The 21,709-nt window shown below is 40.2% G+C and overlaps 1 protein-coding gene across 10 annotated transcripts in view; it reads right to left on the bottom strand.

Annotated features, from left to right (window-relative positions):
• raw overlaps positions 1 to 21,709 on the bottom strand; it is a 241,832-nt gene that overhangs the window by 5,123 nt on the left and 215,000 nt on the right. For 7 of the 10 annotated variants that reach the window (XM_067124460.1, XM_067124462.1, XM_067124466.1 and 4 more), the window contains 5 exons: positions 1,735 to 1,852; positions 1,480 to 1,559; positions 1,176 to 1,288; positions 600 to 814; positions 153 to 261 (listed from right to left, as the gene is read on the bottom strand). In XM_067124460.1, the coding sequence (XP_066980561.1) occupies positions 153 to 261; positions 600 to 814; positions 1,176 to 1,288; positions 1,480 to 1,559; positions 1,735 to 1,852 (635 nt within the window). Of the gene's footprint in view, positions 1 to 152; positions 262 to 599; positions 815 to 1,175; positions 1,289 to 1,479; positions 1,560 to 1,734; positions 1,853 to 6,982; positions 7,658 to 10,090; positions 10,114 to 12,761; positions 13,278 to 21,709 lie in introns of those variants that run through there. The other 3 variants (XM_067124461.1, XM_067124464.1, XM_067124463.1) reach the window with 3 other exon arrangements.

The following is a 21,709-nucleotide window of genomic DNA, read 5'->3' as shown; positions in this document are numbered from 1 at the left end:
ATTTTGACACGAAACTATGTACATTACTGTACTTATGTATCAGTTGTTTTAACTGATAAAGATAACTTTTGAACGTACTTCTAGTTACTGAGGAAACTGCTATAACAAATACATGCTTGGAATGACAAACATCTGTTGGCATTTCAACATACCTTTGCTGTACAGTTCAGAGCATGATTGATCTCCCCAAAGACAGGAATTCCCTGCCTCTCAACCAGATCTTGGACTGTCTGGAGGCCATCTGTCAAGTCTTGATATTCTCTGAAATTATATTGTTATTTAGTAAGGTTAATGAATCAGATGAAGTGGAATTAATTTGTAACAAAAAGTCACAAGACAAATTTTAAATTTCATGGAATAATCCCACATAAAGTCAGAACTGACAGCTGAATAATCATTCAGTAATATTCACCCTGTCATTTCAAGGCCAATTACCATATAATTTTAACACAACTTCACTACTTCTTACATGTTAAAGTAAATATTGTTTTCCCCAAACTCAATAAATTGCTGTAATGACCTTCCAGATCTGCAATGGCAAATGTAAACTCAATATCTGATAAAATTAGGTTTTCAGTGAGAAAAAACACTTTACTTACGATTCAGAAATTGGCTCTCCACAAATAAGCTGTCCAGGTCCAGTGTAGGAATCCATGACCACCACTAACTTACGGCGGCAACCAGCCATATATGCTGCTTCAACCATAGAGGCAACATTTCGGGTGGAACGATCCAAGACGAAGAAAAGGACAGAGGCTGTTTGCTTTGCTTGATATTCTAGTTCTACCAAGGCTTCCTCCCAATGAGATACTTGCTGCAAAATTAATGAAAACAACTTTCATATATTTTGTATATACTGTACACATGTATGCAAAATACATATGCATTACAAGTTTATAGTAAAAAAATAGTTTCAATTTCAATGAAAAATTACAGTACGTACATACGCATGAGTATCAAGGCTACAGTAGCAGTGTGCAATTATTGTACAACAAAAGAAATATTACGACCTCATTTTTCTTTACAGATAATAACTGTTATTTACTTTGAAAAATAAAACAGCCTCCGCAATCATGAATAAATTAAAAATATTTTTTTCCAATGAACATAGTGCATCAAATGCCAATTGACTATCTCAACAACTAAGAACAAGAATAAAAATCTTAAGTACTCACAGGATTATAAAATGATATGCCCTGGTCCTTCAACATGGGAATGGCTACGTTCTGTCGCCATGTAGTGGGATTACAAGACCCACCTAAGAAGACCTCATATTTTGGCGATGATTCTGTTCAGGTAAAAGTTGAAGACGTGTTAGAAAGCACTTGATTTTCACAAAATTTACATTTTATAATTTATCTTCTAAATCATCCTAAAATTGTGCTTGTATTGAGGAGAGTCTCAACGGGAATTATACTGTAAATGGATGACTAGATTGCTTTTCCAAAAGTAGAAGAGATGCTTTGTGTTAATACTTACTTGACATCTTCCGTTCACTTCTTTTCTTCTCCCCATTGTTCTTGTCTGAGAGTTTGGATAAGAGTGCTGGTCGTGGCGTCCTGAATAAAAACGAAAAATTTTAAGTATATCTGGTCAGTTATAACTTGCTGAAATGATTTTTCACAAAAAATTCCTGGATCAATATCAACCCTTTCCCAAAACCATGAGTGCCGAATTTAACAAAATAAAGAAATAACACATCATATACATATAAAACGAGAAAAAACTACTCACTCTTTGTCGTAACATTGTCTCAGTTCCGTTGTGAAAAGACAGAACTCCCCAAAGGTGAGGAGAGGACCACCACTTTCCCTGTTCGAGCACTCCCGAGCGACGTGCAGCATCTCATGCACTGAGGGGAAAAAAAAAAGAGCATTTCAATAAACCAAATGGGTCAAGCATGTGAAACTTGAATAACATATATAACGCCATTTAAAAGTGTTCTGACTGGTACCCTGCCACTTCTCAACTTTAATGTTTGTTTATAGAGAACCAGTTTCCTACCGTAGGCGGTAATAACAGATCGTGTTAAACATAATACTGCCTAATCATTTTCAATATCTCTTGAATCATTTTGCATCACTATTCAAATGGTTCAATATAACATTTAAAATCTACCCAAAATAACAAATTTTAAAAAGTAATTTGTATTTTTCATAACATATAAACCTGAAGTTCTTTAAATAAGATTTAGCTCGCGTTCGCAACTAAATCCTACGTAAAGAACGAAGGTTTTTATTTGTGTAGGAACACATGTCATGTGTTTGTTTGCAGATAAATTGAGGATGTAGCCAAATTCAACGGTAACCGAGCTTCACTTTATTTTGTCCATTTAAGGTCCCATCAAATCTCAAGTTTACTTTTTACTAGGATTCGTCCGAGAGGAAGAGTGACCGACCTACCAAGGACGCTGCAAATCAACGTGTCACAAAACGTGGTTCCTACAGTAGCTACCGCCTCCCACTATGGCTTATCCAAAAACCAGTAACACTAACATTTTTCCACTTTGGTTAAAAATGTAAGGAATATACCATCGAAATTCTACATTTAATGGATAATTAATAATCAAAGAACGATAAACATCTCATACACCACTTCACGGTGACTTGGTGCCCTGACCAGCGCCTAGAGAAGATCCTTCCAAGGTCCAACCCTTATTCAGTCAACTACAGGCCTGATACCCTGCTCTTTGTGCCCGAGATTCCGTCCCCCTCTCTCCTCCGCAAGGTCAGTGGAAGCGAGATCAGTTACAAGGGCAAACAGTTGGTGGTGAACTAAGGTCATGTAGATTGTGTACCAAGACCTAATTGTCAGTTAATATGGAAACGCTCAATTTATGTACCGTATCTCTGACTGGCAACCACAACACCCAACCCCTCCCGCATTTAAGATATAATGATAAACTGTAAAAGTAAACGATGTCCATAATCCATTTCAAATTGTGTATTAGGCAATGCGCAAATCACTGCGCAAACCCTGTCTCTATCATAAGCAAACACACGTGCGTGGGAGGAAGTCCTATATTAAAGGTTTGTTAGTTTCCCCCAAAGCAAAACCTTTGCAGAGCCCTGTAAGGAGATTCGTATTCTAGTGGACGTAATCTTCACTTGGGCAGTGGGCGGGGTTACATTTTTGCGAGGGCGTGTGACGTGTCTCGCCCATGCCCCGTTTGGGTTGACGCCCTAAAACAGATTAACTGACGCCTACAAGAACAACTGGTGCTGTTCCGGATGGACCCTTTACTTGCCTTAAACGGATTCGAAATCAAGCACGCTTGAGTAGGCCTATCATCTCTCTCTCTCTCTCTCTCTCTCTCTCTCTCTCTCTCTCTCTCTCTCTCTCTCTCTCTCTCTCATTAATAAGAGTAAATATGTTCAGGTATCTTTTAAAATTCATTACTACACAAGAAAAAAAGAATGCAGAAGCCTAGGTTCGATTATGTAACATGCCTGAAAACTTTCTCTTTAGTCCACAATTTCTTTCGACATGGCCACTAAGACTTGCTATTGTACATCTATTTTAAAATGTATTAAAAAAAGAACCTACTCCTTGACAATCACGTCTACTCAACAAAGAATACTGTAATTCACAATCACATCAAGTTAAAAGCGATAGCGACGATAAGTGATAACGTCATTTTTTCCATAATTATGGAATCTTACCCAAAATACGTATACCGTAATGTACATGCGTCGCATTTTACGGAGCTGCATTTTACTGGTGAAATACAACTGTTGCAATGAAGCCCTTCGTCAAGACAATACTAGGAATGGTAACAAAACGAATAAAATCAGGAACACGCTTCCCCTGACACGAAAGACGCAATGCTACTTAGTCAAAGGCACGTCGCTCCTGCCGTATTAGCTATCCCATTAATCCACGTTAATGCTGGCAGAATCTTGTGTTTACAGCCCCAGATCAGCCCTATCACTGATACTACGAGAACACCTCTAAAAATATCGATGACGTTGGAAAACATACTAATACTGCCAGGGTGCCATGCAAGAGGACTTCCGGGGGGAGGGGAAGGGGTGGGGAGAGAATCGGGGAGTCGTCACAGCAGAACACACACACACACACACACACACCAGGGGCCAAAATCACAAAACAATACTTTCATTACAGACATCTGTTGTTCTGGCTGTCTATTCGTTACAGACATATGACCTTGGGTCAAAATAACGAGCACAGCCACAGTCAGTTTCACGGACAGGTTGGTAATTGATGCAATTTCCCCAATTACCTGCGACTCACATCGTAGCTTGAAATGAAACACTGGTAAGGTATATCGGATATTACTACGTTAACCCAGGATTTCTCAGTTGTTCAAAATACAATGAACACTCATACTACATTCAAATCACACGAACCAACATATACCTACTTTCTATATTTGTTTATTATTTTTTCTCTATACGTCTCTATACCTTTGAATGGGCGACGCCACACACACACACACACACACACACACACACACACACACACACACATATATATATATATATATATATATATATATATATATATATATATATATATATAATATACATATATAGTGTGTGTGTGGGTGGATGTGCAATATGTCCCCACTGGTTACGTTAGAAATTAACACAATGATTGGCATTATTAAACAGAATAAGGACACAGCCTGCTATTTTGCGTGTGGGATGACCGAAGAATCCACCCTTCGTTCCTCCCATAGGTGAGAAGGGAAAAAAGGCAGTTTTTCCTTCCCCATCATCCCCACGTGCTGTGTCTGGCGAGCGCAGCTCTTCTCCCTACGCGAACGCCCACCTAAGACTAATATTAGTGTTGCACGCCCGTCCTCCTATGTATCCAAGAGGGAGGTGATATTTATACGACTGGGTGGCCCACCCATGAGACAAGGAATTTCATCTCTATCTCTCTCTCTCTCTCTCTCTGGCTATGCATATCATATATCAACACATACGTCTCACGAAAACGCTACAACCCCTCTCGTTCACAGATCGCATATACATCATCACGAAATGAATGCAACACAATAGGTAACAAGGCCAACACCATTTCTGACTCACGTAAGTGTCGTAATGCCATCAGATGAAACGAATAACACAGTAGGCTATTATACAAGATACATCAGTTAATGACGTACAGTAATAGACGCACATGCATATCCTCATCAGCATACCCTCCTGCCAAAACAATCGAAAGCAAATGGTGAGGGAAAATACGAAAACGAACCGTTGTTCAAACTAGCTTCTCTACCACCTACAACAGCTTGGCCATGGCACACATCCACGACACAATGATTGGAATAGAGATTAAATATTCAATTGTGTGCATCACATTTATTTCTGCAACTGAGGGGGAAGGAGGGGTAAAAAGGGAACGACAGAGATATGAAAGATCTCTCTCTCTCTCTCTAATTACCCATCAGCAAACTAAGCCCTTTGGAGTAGTCTCCTTGTCCTACATTCGTCTATTTCTCAGAATCTTTACGTTAAATTTGTTGGGATTTTTATATCTTTATACAAGCACATCAGTTATATCGGAATAATATAAGCAACATAAAGAGAGAGAGAGTGTGTGTGTGTGTTACGCTTTTATATTGTTTACACAATAACACTGTCTGTTTAGATGCGATTGGACATTACACGCGTTCAAGATAACAGAATATGTACGCACGAACTAATTGTCCACTGCATCTGAAAGCAAGCGCGTACACACTATCCAGATTATGTCCACCACCACAACTGTCAAATAATAATAATAATAATAATAATAATAATAATAATAATAATAATAATAATAATAATAATTATTATTATTATTCAACTCTTCCAAAACGATGAAGGGCCTTTTACTTGGTAGAGTGCCCTCACGTGAAAAATCGAGGAAAATGTACTAACGAAGGGAATTTTAGTAAAAGAAGAAAGTAACGGCCACATGTCGAGGAGCACTAGGGAGAAAACGCGTTCTCTGAGAAATCACATTTTCATGGTGCCGCGTGTGGCAGCTTCACTTTTTTTTTCTAGGGGTTTAGTGCATTTCTAGTAACTTCGTTCTAAAATGCGAGATCGTCTTTACGCTGCAAATACAGAAAGATGATAAACCCAAATATGTAAACATTCACATACATAAAAGTTTAGAAATTATTATCTAATTCAAATTTGAAGCAAGGGAGCACGACGCGACGGTTTTGAATGTCCTCCTAGTTACTCTAAAAGTTAACTGCTCCAGAGTTTTACCGTAGAGATAATGAGAGGCTGGGCTGGAGTGAAATCGCGGCGCCTTCGAAGCGTATGGAAGCGAGCACTCATTCTAAGAGCGCTGTCATTCAATTTAAACTTCTGCATATGTTCTCTAATAACACAAAGGCTACAGAAAATGCACTAACTATTCTTTTGGACGATTGTCTCAATTTTTATCATCACTGTCCAGAAACAGAATACCACCACAGCGAGCAATTTTGTCCAGAAGGTACAGATCGCATTATGTAGCCGTTCCATTAACTGAATCACTAGAGATCTGAAGCATGTGACACTGATATAATCACCACCAATTATTCCCTCAATGCGTCAAATAATACTAATAATTATTTCAAATAATACTAATAATTATTTATCACACACACTATCTCTCCCGTAAGCCACAAGGATAAACGTAAACAATATATAATAATACACCACTGATGCTGGGCAACAAAATTATGAAGCTTTCCAAAGTTTTGTTCAAATGCACAATTCTAATTCATGAAAGGCCTCTGTTTTTCTAACATCGATAAAAAAAATGTATAGGTTGGCGCAGTTCGATTTTTTCCCCAAATGCATGGCACCCTCAGCCTACTGTAGACTAGAGCACACGCTTCAGGTTAACTCAACTGTGAACTCCTACAGCAAATAATTTACACAATGATCTACGTGATAAACAATGGAGGGCGCGATGAATTTCATGCAATGCATTTGACAGCCTTTGCTCACTCAAAAATAATTTTACTTACTGGTCAAAATGAATGCCAAAACAGATCCGAAGTCTGCGTAAAGTCTACACGTTCGGATTGTTGTCCAGTTTTCTTGTTGTCTAGTAGGGCTTCCTTTGTTTTGGTGGCACTCTAATCACCATACTGGCAGTAGCCCCTAATGTGTTTGTTATCAGCAGCTTTTTTATCAAGCAAAAAGATAAGGACCCTTCAGCAAAAGATTAAACCGTCTCTCTGTCGGGTTATCTCTCAGTTATCCACAGAGGAAGGTTTGCTGGAGCCTTCGCCACTAACACTCGTCCTCGAATGATAGTACTGCAAGCGCTCTACATCAATACTCTAAAGCTACAAGTTCCTTTGGTTTAATCTGGAGTGCTCACGGTGGAAATGCAAGTCAATGCAACGTCTTACTCTGAGAAAATCATGTTTTCAATGACTGTGATACGCGGCAGTTCAGTGGACGGAGGTATCAACTTTCACACAGGCAAACGCACGTGATAAGGGTTGATGCTTTTACGAAAATACGCCCGACGTTACTACCACCATCACACTACTATCTCCTCCACTGCGGGATCCGCAACTGCACTTCCCAACAGGCGCACACACACTCTCAATATCTGTGAGCGTGATGGTGGCCAGGGCAGACCGAGCAACGCAACGCCGAGCTCTCAGGGGCTAGGCCCCGCCCCTACATCTACATCCCTCTTCCTTCCCATGCTATCCACCAGGTACCATCCCAAAGGGACCCGTCCCTCACGCTCTTCGTACATTCTCCCTTGTCACAAATACCAAGCATTCTGTTGGACAGATCTTAGACGTCCACTTACTGTTGGGGACAAGCAACCTACGGCCTTACACGACCGGAATAAGGAAGAATAAGACAGTCGTCAATATGCTTCTTCCAATGGCGCTAACGTCTAAACTGGGACATGACGTCATGTCAATAGACTGTGCCGACAACACTTTACAACAACATTTGCTGAACACGCACGCACATACAAACTACCACGGAATACTTGACAAGGGAAGGTGCGATCTTGAAAATAATTCCTTTGCGAAATATATATTAGATGTATAGTATCACCTTTACATAGGCCGGTTGAAGAATGCGTTTTTAATAAGGGTAAGGGTTGCTAACTATACAGCGATTTGGACTTTCTAATGCACTAATACTAATACAAATTCTCGGCGCCAAGAGAAATCATTGGAGTGACAATCCAAAAAACTGGAATACTCTCTCTCTCTCTCTCTCTCTCTCTCTCGAGCGCGCGCGCGCGTTTTGTAGTAGTAGTAATGCAACTGATTATAACACAGATGCATTAATAGACAGCAATTTACCTTTTTCAAAGGAAATTGGATACATTAATGACAAAAATTCAAAGTGAAATATGCACGCATAATATATATATATATATATATATATATATATATATATATATATATATATATATATATATATATATATACATATACTGTATATATAAGAATGTCATGAATGAATATAGTTATATAACATCGTGAAAATTCTTCATAAAAAATACTCCACAGAGAGAGAGAGAGAGAGAGATACTCCACAAACACGCAGCCTACTAACTTGTTGCCCAACGGACAGAAACAATAAACAGTGTTACATAACATTTCGGACAATATTAAAATGAGTATAAGCGTAACTCTCTCTCTCTCTCTCTCTCTCTCTCTCTCTCTCTCTCTCTCTCTCTCAAGGTGACCATGGAGATGGGGAGGGGTGTCTTCGTTTGTGTGTGGTTCATTTTAACGTTGATTTGTAGCTTTCCGTTTCCAAGAAGAGTCCAAAGTTTTGAATCCTTCAGCTTCCGCGTACAGTGCCCCTCGGAGGCTTCGACCATTCACGTTCATGACATCGACACCCGATATATATGTATGTATATATGTATGTATGTATGTATATATATACATACATATACATATATACTTATGTATATGTGTGTACATATATACATACATATAAATACATATACATATAAACATACATGCATACATACATATAAACATACATACATAAATATAAACATACATACATACATATACACACACACCTGAACACAAGAGAGCAGAAGGGGAGGGTGGCAGGTGATGGCTGAGGGCGGCAGACCAAAGGTACTCTTGGTACTCCCATACACCCAGCCACACCAGGCCAGCAGCTGTTGACCTCGCTCCTACTGGCTCCTCCACCCACATCCTGACTGGTCCTGTCTTCATTCCTGTCTCAAAGCCCATAATCCTACACTCGCATTGCAATGCCCTGGACAACAGCACATACAGTCAGCCGTAATCCCCATAACACCATTAGCACTTATATTCAATAACGAACGGGTGGACTATTGCTGTACACAAAGAAAGATACGCCTTTAATCTCAATTCCACAATATATCTCGGTTTTAAGAACTGAGTCTTTCGTGATTCAGCTTCTTTGGTCGCGTGTTACCCAGCTGAAAAAATACACGAGAAAGCAAACAAATCTACTGGCAAAACGACGAAAAATAAAAAGGTGAATCGATAATAAATTTCCTAAGCAAGATTGGATCTAGTTTTCAGACACGGCAACCCCATCAACTTTCAATACAGGGCACATTCGAATACTTTGTATCGAAACAATTTCTTACACACATCTCTTAATTACCTACTGAACTCTGTATCCACATGCGAATGGAAAACCATTTCTTGATCGCCCCGGTACCCTAAGCTACATAATGTTTGTTGCCCAAAGCTTAGATCTGGAGTAACAATGATGACGAGGGTATATCGCCGTGATCTCTCACTGTTAACTGAAGAAATATGAAACTAATTCATTATCTTTCCAGTTACACCAAAGGACTTCCTAAAACTCAAAAAACATTACCGGCATAATATTTCTCTACAAACGAGGAAAAACATCAACAGAAACAACACAAGAAAGAAGTATTTTTTCTATTTATGAATAAATCACCGAATTAAAAAAACACTATACTTATTAATCCTACGAGAGTAATGATGCAACAGGGTAAACAACTAGCTGAACCACTTACATCACAATAAAAATAGTTGACAGAAATCAATCATATTAAGAGTCAAATTAGTCAAAACGAAACATCAATAGAAATTCTTATTAACCTTCCAACAGTAAACGGATTCCTCGTCGGTGTCTTTCTTGTGTCCTCGATCACAATCTGAAATAAAAGTTTGCAGAGAACAACAGTCCTGACGGTCAGTTCTCGAAGAGATCTTCTGGCTGGGATGGACACTGTTTTCTGACGAGATCAGAGTTCACACACGAGACGGAAAGAGGGAGACAGACGAAGGACCCAAGAACGAGTCAAGACACCACGAAGAAGCACCCTACAAGGTCAAACTCTTCGCAGGTTGTGAGAGGCAAATCCTCGTGGTAGTGGTTGATGGCGGCTTCCTTCCTCAGGTGAAACTTCTCTTAAACACATGCTGGCGGACGCCCCCACGACCCTCTCTCTCTCTCTCTCTCTCTCTCTCTCTCTCTCTCTCTCTCTCTCTCTCTCTCACTTCGCCCGCCTACGCCTCTACGCGCCTACTATTACTACGTCTACTACAACTAACCTGCCCGCAAGTTTACATTCTTGAGATTGGAGGAAGGCAATAGGATATCCACACCTACTCATCCCAACTGGTCTGTTCCTTCTCTCTTCTAGATCTCGGTCCCCACACACACACACACACACACACACACACACACACACACACACACACACACACACACACATACCGTACATCACACAAGGTAGCCTTCCTTGTGGGCGATGCCTCAGACAAGTTACTTGAATATCTAATCTCTAAATGACGCTAATGGCAAGATGAAGGTTTCCATCCCTGCCTAAAAAATTCAAAAGAAGGCCGATCAAAAATATCATTTCAGTGCCCAAGGCCTGTTTCATTATGACGACAGCAGTGTGACGACACAAGCTTCAGTTCATTACAATGCCATCATCGATTAGCATCATTATCTCTTCAATTTTCAGGTCATGCGAATGCAAATTCTGGAAGTCCACTCGGGTCAGGAGGGCTGACATGATCGATGAACTCGGTGATACAGTCAGTGTCTAAGAGATAATGCAATGCACCATAACCTCACGCGGCAGTTTTATTTCATTTAAGATTAACCGATTTGATTTAATCTATTTAATAGTCAAAAGTGTTATTACCATCAACTTCGTTACTATCACACAAATTGCTACATAAAATTGAACCGTTCTTTACAGGTCATTTTATCGAATTTACAAGTACTAAAATCTTTTTTTGCCGTAACTAACAAACACAAATAAGTTCAATTTACAAAGGCCTTTACACATGCGATCGAAGAGCTAAATTTGAGAGTTGCGGGCCCTACTGCTTTTCAAAACAACAATGATATACAGTATGTGAAGACAGGATGTCCTGTGAGAGCGAGAAAAGGAAGAGGGCATTCCTCGACTCTGTACACGTGACGGGTGATGTCACGTGACCATAGAAGCTTACTGTTACACGAACCAGGACGACGAACGTGACTTCTCTCCCACATCATCGCAGTACTTGGTTCCGCATCAGTACCTTTATAAAGTATTACTCCTCGTCTCCTTGTGTCCCATCCCTTCCAGGTACCCCTGGCCCAAGAGTGAACTGTAATTCATAACCTCTGGCCCGTCGTAATTCTCCTGGGCATTACACGCTGCCATGTTCCAGACAAGTAAATAAACAAGTTTTGTGTACAGCGTATAATGCTCTATGAAACTCTCAGCCACGGCCCATGAAACTCTCAGCCGCGGCACGTGAAACTTTCACCGACGGCCCGGTGGTGGCCTGTGTTGTTAGCACCTATAGCGGTGCCAGACGCACGACCATGGCTAACTTTAACCTTAAATAAAATAAAAGCTACTGAGGCTAGAGGGCTGCAATTTGGTGTTTGATGATTGGAGGGTGGATGATCAACATATCAATTTGCAGCCCTCTAGCCTCAGTAGTTTTTAAGATCTGAGGGCGGACAGATAAAGTGAGGACGGACAGACGAATAGCCACCTCAATAGTTTTCTTTTACAGAAAACTAAAAACGAACAATTTTTTTTTAATCGAGAAATGCCTCCCCATATTTTCATAACAACAATGAAAAGACACAAATCTGGTTGCCGTACCTAAAGAGTTGTGTCATGCTACCATAATGTTTACCTTTCATTTTTGTTTGTTCTTTAATAATTGTACACAATAAAGTCTTCCAATATATTCTAAGTTATTGCGAAGGTGTGGCACTTTCTCAGATATATGTACCACCTGCGGGCGATTTGTCAGGCATTTGCATGGCTGCGAGTAAAATGGGTCTTAGAAATGTGCAAAAAAACAAAATAACTAACAACACAAGGAAAGACTATGGTGAGAGGGAAATCTGCTTGGATGTTAACAGCAGATACGTAATGAACGAACGATTAATTCTTGGGCAGAAGAATTTACTCAAATGGATGTTTTTTTAACATATCAATGCTGTCACCATCGTCGCGAAATCACATACTGTTACAATGCTGAACTCTCCTAACGTGCGCGCCCATTTTTGGAAATAATAAAGGAAAGCACATTCGTATCACTGATCAGTCTTCTGCTCAAGATATTTTACTTCTCACTTGATTTACCGATCATATTTTCCTTCAGTTATACTCCACTGCGCTGTCAGCATCAACAGAGGGTATTTTTCCTCCAACAATTGTTTAATGTTCCTGCTCAGCGTCCACGAATACCTGTTTCGATCACATGAAATAAACAAGTGGAAAACAGAATACGGGACCAAACTCACCCGTCATATTGGCTGAACTTCGCTGCAATATGTCCAAGACTAGCAGGTTGTGCCCAACCATGACTTATGGAAATGTTTTTGCCTTTCTCTCTTTTTAATGGTGTCACAGATTCCTCTCTTCAGTCGAATGAAACACAACATACCGTCTAACACTACACTGGCTGTGAAAAAGCCGAGAGCTTCAGCCCAAATGCATAAGAGTTCGAGCTAATTTCTAGAGAATTCCGACGAAACTGATAGTGGCTGGCACACTTCAACACACAGGCGTGCTTGTAGGCACTCTTGATGACGGATGGACGTGAGTGTCAACGCGAGGAGGTCTGGGGCGATTCTGGCACTCTCCAGTATGCGTGGCTCTATAAAGGCTGACTCCGACAGGAAACCTCGTCATCACACAATGCCAAGTCCAGTCTACTCACGCCTTCCTGTGTGGGGCACTACTTCAAAAAGTCCGTTTTCTGTTATGACGACATGGAAATGCTCCACAAGCACGCTGATTGAGGAAATGCATCTATCTATTCAGAAACGCAATCGTCTCAATGTTTCATAGAAGCTGCTCAGATCTTCTCGAATCTATTCATTCAAACGGAGTTATAAGACACATTCAGGTCAACTGAATTTATGTGTTATTTTTATCGATGATTCTGACTTGTAATTCAGGATGTACTGACAGGCCATCGTCACTAACGTTTGTGTAATCGATCTTTTTCTTCACATTTCTAAATTCTAATCTTACAACTGAACTGCCCTTCAGCTTTTTAGGAAAATGTTTCACGCCTACGTTTATGGGAATGATGTCAATATACGTCAAGGACGAAAATGGAAATAATAACAAAATACAAGTTAAATATCCTACGATTTCATTTTGACAGAGAATAAATGCTTCCAAAACATCACGTGAAACCTGTGGTAGAGGCACGTGCCCAGTCTCATGGACGGGAGTAAACGTTGCAGGATGACACAGGGACAAAATGCCCGACGCCTACGCGCGTTCTCAGGCTCAGCGGTTCATTCCTGACCCGTCCCCGGGGCCATGGTACTGGCGCCTGGGAGTTTGGGTAAGCGGGTGCGGGGTTGGTACTGCTGGGGAATGCCCAAGAATGGAGTAGCAGAGACAAGGTATGAAGATCGAGGTGGGCGGAGCTCTTGCGCAAGGGAGACTGTCTACTCGTGTCGTGTATTCACAAAGAATTGTGTTTATTTCGATGCATTGTGGCTGATCCAAGTCTCAATCGCGACTTCCATGAAATCAAGGTACCAACCGACAAAAGTAATTATTCTTTCCTTGTTGGGTTTTGATAACTCCTCTCCGCCTCTTCCTCCTAAACACAAAACACACACAGAGTGTCCGAACCCATGAGCAATTTCGCAACACGAGACAACGAACTAAAAATAGAACTAGGAAATACTGCAACCAGTCCTCCGGATGTTGAAATTACACATAACGGTAATACCGTAATGAGAAGCTTTCATTTGATGTCAGTTTGGCGGCATCAAATGGTTATGTCCTCATATTATACATATAATTTTAAATATAAAAAATTCAGTTCTTGACATTTTACGCATCTGGGATATGTACATGACGTCAGCACGCCCACGAAATACTGCAGTGGTTTCTGAATATCGGAAAATATTGCCATCTTCCTCGGAAAGTCCTCTCCCCACCCATCTTGTCTCTATATCCGTCTGTTTGTTTATGTGAGTTGCCACGAGCCAGTAGCACAAATGACGACGCTTAACCTAACTAACCTCATCACTTGAATTAGAACCGCAATGAAGCGGTGATTGCTTTACAAATTGATATAAATGAATGATACTTGAAGCTTAAGAGGTGATAATAACTATGACCTTTTGTAATCAAACAAAAGATCTCCCCCCTCCCCCATAGCTATAATATCTTACCAAGTTTCGAGCAACTTCTATTCCATTCTGGAATGAATTGCGTCGCAGTCTCCCAAAAAACTAATTCGAAATTACGTAACGTTTCCCTCCTTCCCAGATATTAAACGGCCTTCCACAAAAATGTCTCATAAGCGGCAATCCCTTTCCACAGAAGGACTGTTTTAGACGAGGCGACTAACCGCAAATAAACCCTTCGGGTCAGATTGCGATGTGCTATAGGAAATGGTCACTTTATGAAACGTCTATTAACACGTACAAGCACACGTCAATCAACATTTCCCAGCAAGAGGCTTCCACAATGAGAAGGAATGTTAATGCTCGCTGGAAAAAAAAAGGCAAAGAAAAAAGAATACAAAGACTGGAATTATATCGCAATAAAAACTTCAGACGTGATAGCAACACAAGTCAGATGACTCCTTCACAAACAGACAAGAGGTATTTGCTTGCGGCAATACATCTAAGTCCTATATACAACAGCACTGGAAAACATACTATTTATTTTTTTAAACGACTTCCATCTCTGTTGAAAGTGCACCTAAGCATAACCGGTTTCACTTCGAAAGTGGAATGAAAGGACAAGCCGAAAGTGACGAGAAAATGATTCACTTATTTCCGATCTCTGAGTAAGTAGCCCAACCTTTGTAAAGGAAAATATAACTCCTAATCACTGAAACAGTCAGTGCGCTCCACCCGGAAACAAGGCGTTACGTATTCAGGAGGTGAAATTCTTTAGAATACGCTGAGAGCGATTTACGTTATGGGGGGAAATGATTAGTGACTACAGGTGTCATGGCGGACTCCAAGATGACGTCAAAATGGAATTGCGCATCGAATGATGCAATTATCCTATAGAGCTTTCGATACACAAATACGGGAAAAGTACACTACTATAGACTCGGCTATGTGTACTAAAGCTACCATTGAGCGAAACTTATTTTCTTCAAAGGGCAAATTCGATTTTGATTTTATTAAATCCCTTCAAGCTTAGCGCATTGTAGCTTAATGGGAATAACATCCTATTCTGCGTCCGTAACGAAAATAGCACCGACGAAGAACACGCGCGTATGTGGAAAGGAAACCAGAATCACGGTGAGAAGATAAAACTAAAATTCTAGGTACAACTTTCTCCCTCTTTATTAGGCGAACAAATCATGAAGAACTTAATACACTGTTCATTATAAGGGAAAAAATAACATTCTGGAGAATTAAAAGGCTATTGTTGTTAATCAAAATAATAAAATCCTGTAGAAATGAATCATAACAATGAATCCCAGAGAAATGTAACCCTGTTGCTATTAATCTGAAAAATAAAATCTTAAAATGAACACTCTTCTCTAGTTTTTTACAAAAGGGAAAAAATCATGTTGAAAAAAGATCTTCTATTCATCAAAATAACTGTTATCTCTAACTAACAATGTCATTTTTCAATGGTACGGCTCCTATGCAATTCTCTCTCCCCCCTCAACGAGCGCTTTCCTTCTTTAAACGACTATTGCTTCTTCCAATGATTCCAAAGTCGCTCTTTCTCCTTCTTTATCCGAATAAGCTTTGTATCCTGTATTTCTTCAGCGGATGATCCTCGCTAAAATGAAAGTGCATTCACGAACAAAAATTCAAGGCTCGTCGCCTTTCCTCCCAAAATAAAATATCCACTAAATTGCAATCTAAAAGTCTCATTAAATGCAAACAAACATCTGTTTGCATAATTTAAGCTTACCTGTAACTTTCATGTTTATTCATGTACCTCATTGTTAAGCAACAGACCTTCTTTGAGGGTTAAGGAAATAATCTCAGTCATACAATTACTACACCTACTTGAAAGCAATAACAACCGTTAAAATATTAATACAACAATATATATGACAAGACACAAATTCATCGTGGATGAAAAAAGCATGCGTACAAAAGGACGCGACCTCTCTACAGTACAAAAGAGATGCGGCCATACCGCATACTGTTGGTCTTCCCAACGCCAGGTGTCTACGACACCTGACGTCTCTGTCAAGTCTTCTCGATCGACTTCACATTCGACCACCAACGTCGACATACCCCTGTTTGCTTTTTGCGTCGAAGAGCTTCTGTGCTGATTTGCTGAAGAGATCATTTCAATTACTTTTATAATTATTTATAATTTCCACGTTCACATCTTGTGTGACGTATGCAAGAATGACATTTCAGGTAAAACCATTAAAAGCCGTAAATTGTACTGCTGTGAAAACACTACACTCACTTGCAATGTTAAAAACCATTCCTTCCAAATCACATTTTTCAAATTTCCAAATCAAAGCATTTATCAGTTACTGTCTTCCTTGAAGAACTTGATGCTAAGAGCAATTACCTCCCACTGATTTTTTTTTTCTCAGTCTGTCTGCTCGTTAGCAGGATTCCGCAAAATGCTATGCGTGGATTTCTACAATAAAATTTTACCAATAAACTGGCAACAAAATTATTACATTTAGGATGTAGCAGAAATGTAACTTTCAGTTAAAGTTAATTATATCTTAGTTTAACCAAACCACCGAGCTGATTAACAGCTCTCCTAGGGCTGGCCCGAAGGATTAGATTTATTTTTACGTGGCTAAGAACCAACTGGTTACCTAGCAACAGGACCTACAGTTTATTGTGGAATCCGAACCACATTATGACGAGAAATGAATTTCTATCACCAGAAATAAATTCCTCTAATTCTTCATTGGCCGGTCGGAGAGTCGAACGCCGGGCCATCAGCGTGCTATCCGAGAGCTCTACCCACTAATAAGGGACTTTTTTTAAGGGGAAGGGGAAATCTTCAGTCTTGGCGGGGGCTTGCTGTCTCCGAATGTCTGTCATGATATCATTTACGAAGTATCCCGCCGCTTTTGTTTTTTTTCCCGTTACTGAAACCGATATTTGGCGCCTGTCTTCATTTCCGTCGCCATAAAGAGAGAACAATTCGATCATGGTCAGTCTGGGGTGGGAGGTCGGTGGAAGGGGTGTTTGGAGGAAGAAATGGGTGAACGAGCAACGATTTAAAATGAAAATAAGCATACGTTTCTTCTTATTTTCCCGTTACATCATGCTTATTATGTCAACAGGCCTTAAAGATTTGTAACAAACTGATATCAATTGGCATTCAGTAAACATATAACTGATAAATATAATTTTGTCTTTCAATCAAATGAATTTAATTGGATTTATATAGTTTACTTTATGACGCCCTTCCTCTTGTCTAAATTTGTACTTCTTGTACCCTTTCACCAACAAAGTGGAAATTGGAGGCTGCTGTCTATTCAATCCCTTACTCACGCTGGATCATCTTCTCAGCGCGTAATATTCTCGCAGATGACACAACGAGTCGTTCGTGGGAAAAAGGCAACCCCTTTGAGGTGTCACCGACCGCAAAAATATACCTCTAATGACTTGGTACGACCCTCCTCTTGTTGGCGAAAGAAGAAGAAGAAGTCATGGAGCACGATGAAGTCGTAAAACGGCCTTTAACGAACCTTAAATTCTCCTCAATTAAGGGAGTGAATAGCCTGCGCTCTCTCCCTTTCTCTCTCTCTCTCTCAAGTGTTACGTAGTCTATCAAGTGACATAAGCTGGAAAGGGGAGGAGTCCTTGACCTTAACAACATTTCCCGAAGGTTCATCTCGACGATGAGATTCCCTGTCGATCCTTTTTTTTAACTGATTGTTTTTGAAAATAAGGCTATGCTATTTCAACTATTTAAAAGCAATACTCTACAATAATTTTTAAATAAAAATTTCCATGTGCAGTATGATTTCAAAGGAGCAATAATCCATTCGCTATGAAGCCGGTCGTTCGACCATTGAATTGAAGTACCGCAGGATTTGGCTAGTAGCTGGATGGGTGACCACCTATCAAGGCCAGACTCCATCGGCACATATGCCCTATAAAAACCAGCGGGCCTGGGTGTAAGGCTAGCAAAAGCATCCCAATATATATAATATATAAAAATATATATAAAATGTGAGAGAGAGAGAGAGAGAGAGAGAGAGAGAGAGAGAGAGAGAGAGAGAGAGAGGTCTCACTAGTCTCACTCCGGTGGGTGAGAATTACTTTGCCGAATCACCGCACACTTACGTCTCAATTCCCTCTATCTTTATCTCCAACTATTGCTGAAACTCACAACAGTCACCTAGCGATCAAGTACGTAATGTTCTCCTTAGCTGAAGAGTGGCAAGTTGCTTTTTAAGTATAATGTTGAGTTCTCAGGTCTACTCGGCTTTTCTTGAGCTACAATAATAAACAAGGACTACGATAATAAACAAGGACTAATCTTATAGTGAAAATAGAACAGAAAAATAAGTTTTAATACTTCTTAATACAAATAAAAATGAAACAAAACATAGTACAAGATCACATAAACCAACAGAAAAAGAATCGAGCATAAATAACAACAGCGAACGGGCATCACCCCTACCAACCGCCCCCCCAGCCACGTACCTCAGCCCCTATCCCTTGTCTCCGAGTCTCTACACATGGGCATGAGGGGCCACTGGCCAAACAGCATGAGGCTGAGAATGTGACTGCAGGACTCCCATTACTGAAGGTTCCATATAGGATCGTGACTTCATTCTCTCTCTCTCTCTCTCTCTCTCTCTCTCTCTCTCTCTCTCTCTCTGTTGTTTCAATGTTTTCTCTGAAGAGTTATCACTTGCTCTCCTCCGACCAGTATTTATGACAATGTTCACAGTGCAGCAATTTTTTCATTCATTTTCTCTTACTTTAAGATTTAATAATGTTATGTAAAGCGGCAATACACACACACACGCTCCCATATGCGCACTCAAGTACCGAAGAAAAACAAACACTAGTGTGTAATTAGCTTCCCAATTAACAGCCAATTATAGCCCAAAGATCTATGGAGTAACAGCCTTCAGATCTTGCATCACCTAAAGCCGCCCCTAACGTGGATAAAAGAGTAGGGGTTGAACTTGTATGAAAATATTTGATATAGGAGCTTGTAGCAAACTTTCCAAGGAGTTAGCAGCAAAGTTACAGGGAAGCCAGAGAACACCTGTTGTTGTTATTGTTTATCATTAAGCTGGCCTTATGCCAACACGGGCTCTTGCTCACAGAGCAGCCCTATGTGACTGAATGCCTCGCAAAATGTTCATCAACAAACATAACATAAACATCCGATGCTGAGACTACATTCATTTCGGTAAAAAAAAAAAAAAAAAAAAAAAAAAAAAAAACTGTGGAAACGGCAAAGGAAAAAATGCCAGTTACAGTTAATACAGATATTTTAACTGTAACTGGTATCCTTAAAATGTCTATTTTCCGTGCCACGAAGATAGTCGACATTAGTATTACTCCCTTTTTTCTTCAATTATTGTAAATAAAACACCGAAATTAGACAATATGTTAGGACTCATGCAGCACGAGAATACAGAACAAGCAAATTCAGAAGCTCATTTTTCTTAAAGAAAAACTGTAATGGGCTCAAAGCCACGTTCTGATAAGGATGTGGGGTCTCTTCGGCAGACGGCAGACAACAAAGCCGTGATGCACGTGACTTCGTTTTAACTTGGAATGAGGGACTAGTTCATAGCCATTGAGTGAGTTCTTCTTATCAGGACACTGAACTAAAAATAGAAACATTTCATTGAGAGAGAGAGAAATTCCAAATAAAGCTCCCCATTTACATGTAAATCTACAAGTAATGGTACATTAGTTGAAATTAATACAAAAATGTAAAATAAAATCATAATTTTTTTTCAGTCGATTCCATGACAATTTTCTTGCTAGTCGCATAACATAAAAATCAGGCTAGAAAAATCGATGAATCTGGCTAAGCAATGTGTTGATCTCAATTAGTTTTACTGAAAAGATATAAAAACTAAGTTGAAATAAGAATGAGAAAAATGTCCATATGCTCCAACAGAAGGAGCGGTCTCTGACAAAGGGGAAAGAAGGCACATCACAAAGCACGGGGGGACCACGTGTCTCCCTCCTTGTCAATTTCACCATAATCGAAACAGAAAACTACTGCGCTGTCACCGTGTGACTCGTCAACACATTCTGCGTAAAAGGGGTGAGTGTCGTTCGGTTCCCTGCTAAATCACTCCTCCGAAACTCCTAGAAATCCTGACAACACGCGACCCTTTCGTTACATTTCTTTCGTGGGTATCCTATTCCGGCCCAAACCGCTCCGGGCGGAGAAGCGCCAGAATAAGCCTTTTGTATCTGCAATGCCGCTCTAGCAATTTACTAGATTTAATCAAATGAACAAGAGGAGGAAAAGATCAAACTCTGAGAACACGAATATTCCCTATGGCTGTACATCCTTTTTTTTTTATTGGTCATAGAGAGCAGCAATACCTGTAACGAGAAAGCCCTGCACAAAGCACAAACCGCAAAGAGAGCATCGCGCCTTTGATCCCAAACGATATCACCACCAACTAACGCTGACAGAACAACGGAACCTTTGTTCACCTTCCTTGTACAACAACAGCCGTAAGTAAAAGGTGCAAACAAGTAAATAAATAAAAGGAAATTCTACCGAAGTGAACACGTGAGGGAGTCAAAGTCCTTCTGGCATCCGCTGCCTCTCGGCTCTTGCAGACACACTGACGCCTTCAGCTACTGAACATCCGGCCTTTGATCAGACACCTCCCCCTCCACCACCTATTCATCCCCCTCCACCTCCGCCCAACCCCCCTCGACGTTCACTTTCAGGTACAGTCACCTGAAGGGCGGGGGTAAGGGGGGGGGGAATGATATGAAGGGGAGCAGGGATAATGCATGCTGAAGAGAAAATCGCAAGTCACGAGCATTGAAGGATAAAGCATCTCGGAGCCTAAACTGAATGCCTCGGTCTATATCACTCCCGTGGTTCAAGGGCTGCAGGAGAAGAGGAAAGCTAAGACTAACGAGGGAGACCTCAAATGTACAAAATAGCCTTGTCAAAAAAATAAATACATAAAAAACGGTAATGTCATGGCAATCTGAGTACGAAATCTTCATTAATTGAAAACTTTATTTACACATACCTTGTAACAAAAATTCAACATTCCGAAAAGAGATGACAAAATTTATGC

Source organism: Macrobrachium rosenbergii, chromosome 22 (assembly GCF_040412425.1).
Source record: "Macrobrachium rosenbergii isolate ZJJX-2024 chromosome 22, ASM4041242v1, whole genome shotgun sequence".
Lineage (NCBI taxonomy): Eukaryota > Metazoa > Arthropoda > Malacostraca > Decapoda > Palaemonidae > Macrobrachium > Macrobrachium rosenbergii.
This window is presented reverse-complemented; position numbering and strand designations above follow the sequence as displayed.